The sequence below is a fragment of the Nelumbo lutea genome, chromosome 1, assembly GCF_056320005.1.
Source record: "Nelumbo lutea isolate HS-2025 chromosome 1, American lotus-T2T, whole genome shotgun sequence".
In the NCBI taxonomy this organism is placed as follows: domain Eukaryota; kingdom Viridiplantae; phylum Streptophyta; class Magnoliopsida; order Proteales; family Nelumbonaceae; genus Nelumbo; species Nelumbo lutea.
Genome location: NC_142684.1, coordinates 44,194,809 through 44,198,115, shown reverse-complemented (window position 1 = coordinate 44,198,115; position 3,307 = coordinate 44,194,809). Strand labels below are relative to the sequence as shown.

The window sequence follows — 3,307 nt, the reverse complement described above, 5'->3', positions numbered from 1 at the left end:
CCACTGTTGTTCATGTCTAACTAAACACAACTCTAACTAGACCCTAATTGTGTTGGATGACTATTTAGTTGGAGAGAGTGCCAAGGACGCAAAAGACCAGTGTCAAGCGTGTAAGGTACCTATAAAGTCTTCATATTAGCTTGATTTTATTAATATTCTAGAGTTGCAGTTGGATCGAATGGTTCAGGATCCAATGTCGGTTTGGACAGGGTACGGTGCATAATGCGTCCCCACATCAAAGCATATAGTTCCAAGTTCCAAGTAAAAGGGGTGGAGAGAAAGAGAGAGAGAGAAGGGAGAGAAGGAGAGAGAGAGAGAGAGTCAGCTGGCTTGATGTGGGCCTCCCACATGCCAGTTGCTGCGTAGTAGCAGTAGTGTCTCATTTTGTCTCTTTGGAAGACAAGGATAAAATCTATCGAGTCCTGCTTTACATTTCACCTACCAAAGGCCCAAATCAAAAGAAAACCACGGGCATCTAGATGGTTTCGACAAAGCCATCTCAGTGATGACAGAAATCTTCAGTGACTCTCAATGAGTTGGCGCTGAAAGAAGGATGTCAGCTATGGGGACCTCTTTGGTATGTTCTGAATCTCTGCAGATTTTGCCAGTCTATATACCCAATAGCCATTATTCAATTTAATTCCTGACCCCCCCACTCTCTTCCTCTACCGTTCTACATATTGACCATTCATTCGTTTCCCATTTCATATCTTCTCCAGTTCGGTGTGCAAATGGGCATTAAGAAACCAATGCACCTGATCTTGCTATTCTTCACGTTCCTCTTTGCGTCATTCTTTATACAAGGTCAGACTCAACAAACATTGTTCTTTTGGCTCCCTCCACTACTCCTTTCTGCTTTCTTTTCTTTTGGATTTGTGTTAAACCTCCCCACATGAAATTTAAGTATCTCATTCTTGCACTGCTTTCTGCCTACTAATGCTTTTTTTTTTTTTTGAATTTTATAGTTGCCTTCCTTATTTTACGTGGGTTGTTTTAATTTATTGAATTTTCATTCATTTTTAAGACAATAATTTGTTATACTTCATTAGTGTATGCTTCCATAAAAGGTGAATTATAAGCTGTTGAAGTGATTCAGGGTTGGAAGCTGAAGTAGCACTTCCATATGATGATGAGGGGATCTCTCATTCATCTCCATTACTGAATGAATTGCTTTTGCAGGTAAACAACTCCAACAAATAAACGAATTACTCTCAGTCTGTAGATCAACTTTATGAGTTTTAATAATTTAATTTCCATTTATGTTCCTTCTTGCCTGCTTCCACTTGGACCTTGTAGGGTGCTAAACAAGGATGGAGGAGCAGGAATTCAAGGAGAATGATGATTGGATCTACTGCTCCGACATGCACTTACAATGAATGTAGAGGGTGCAAGTTCAAGTGTAGAGCTGAACAAATTCCAGTCGATGCGAACGACCCAATCAACAGTGCATACCACTATAGATGTGTTTGCCACAGGTAAGCTAGCTTTGCTGAGATAACAAGCAAGAGCATAAAAGTTGAGTGGGACCTAGAGTGAGCTCCTGATGATAAGCGTATGTTAGCAACCCATGTGAAGGGCTCCAGACTTCGGAAAAAAATTCTACCTTTCTTTGTCTTTTATTCTTCTCTGGTTAGATATTGTTTTGTTGTAGTACAAATGTTGAGATGGGTCCTTGGAGATCCGTTAGTTTTCAATGACAAACTGTACTATTTTGTGTTCAATAATTTTCTCTGTTTTTCTTTTAATCCAAAATTAAATTTACTCTGGTGGAGGGGTTGCCAGCCACCTTGGTTTCATTAAGTTATAAAAACCCTATGGAGGACTGATATCAATAAATATAAAGAAGGAATCGACTAGTCATATCTAAGACGTGGAAGAAGCAACGTTGATATATAACTAGTGAAATTCGCTTGTGAGTCTGTAACCTGGTTGGTTTCCTTCACGCAAAATAATGTGTTGAACCTGGAAATTAATATCCAGATCTATACAAGAGACATTAATTTTATCCTCATAGGCTCAGTTTGGAATTAGTAGAAATACAAATATGTAGGTAGAGTGCAAAATCTTATATTTTGTATTATTTTCTATGTATTTGTATTTGTACATTAATGTACTCCTTCCAAACTGAGCCATAGTACGTAACAATTTTCGAGGATGAAACTCACTATTATTAAAAAAGTACCTTCACTATGACTAATGAGTCGCTCTTTAAGATAATTGTGTGAAATCTCATAGATATGGCCAAGGAAATTCTAGCTCTTTGCTCTTTTGCAAGGTCATCATATCTAATCACACTCCCTCCTGCAGTAACACTGTCTCTGGGAAACTGGGATTACCTCTCGGCGCTCCATGTACACTGACTTAACATAGTTAACAGGGGTGGAATAGAGACATGAATCTGATGAGGTTCAGACTCTGAAGTCTGAACACACCCAACCTCAAGCATAGAGCAGTTTCTAGCAGAGCTATATATTTACGTTTTTCGTTCTTCTTCCAAATTTCCCACACGATAACTAAAGGGAGAGTACAGATAAGTTGCCCTTCAGCTGAGAATTAATGAGAGCGTTCTCATTGTGTAAACCATGATCAGTACTCTGTTCTGCCCATCGGCCATCACTCATTGGCTCAGAAATAGGAAAGATGAAGCCATTTTTGTCTTTTACAAACTTGGAGCCAATGAATAATAGACACATTTCGGGCTCTGATCATGTTTTACTCAACGGGAGCGTGTTCATTCGATCACCACACAGCTAGCAGTCTAGCACAGATTGTCGAAAAGGCCCCTTTAATTTTGTCTTTTCTTCCTCGCATGCAGTCGTCCTCTCTGCTACTAGTTTATTTGCACCGTTGCACGTTAGTAAACCATAAGATTTTGTCCCTTGGCCAACTACAGTTTCACCAAATTTGTAGGTGAAATCTGCTACTTGGGGAGTTACTGCTGAGTTAAATCGCCTAAAGTAGCTACTAGAATTACTGCAGGCGCCAATCATTATACGTCATTTCCATTTATGCATGCAAGCTCTATTATCAGGCCGACGTGACATATCAGGCCTGATTATTAGATAAATAGCTAATGGAAGAATTTTGCTAATTGGATAACTGGGTCATGGATCAAAGAGTTCATCCATGAGGTTCAAGCTAAGGGGACGGAACTCTAGTGGAGGCGCCTGTGGTTGTTTCGGCAGAACCGATTACAATGCGGGAGGATGAAGACGGGTCTCGGAGCGGGCCCACCTCCAGGGACAGGACTCAGGAGGGGCTGACCGACCGAAAAAGAGGTACTGAGGACTGAGGAGGATAGGCTCGG

General features: G+C 40.4%; 1 protein-coding gene across 1 annotated transcript; it reads left to right on the top strand.

The window, feature by feature from the left end:
* Positions 1-428: 428 nt before the first annotated feature.
* LOC148874463 (uncharacterized) lies at positions 429-1,721 on the top strand. The gene is made up of 4 exons (XM_088980544.1): positions 429-577; positions 720-804; positions 1,097-1,179; positions 1,297-1,721. The coding sequence occupies exons 1-4, from the start codon at positions 554-556 to the stop codon at positions 1,477-1,479; spliced, it is 375 nt and encodes a 124-aa protein (XP_088836670.1). The 5' UTR covers positions 429-553; the 3' UTR covers positions 1,480-1,721.
* The last annotated feature ends 1,586 nt before the right edge of the window (positions 1,722-3,307 follow it).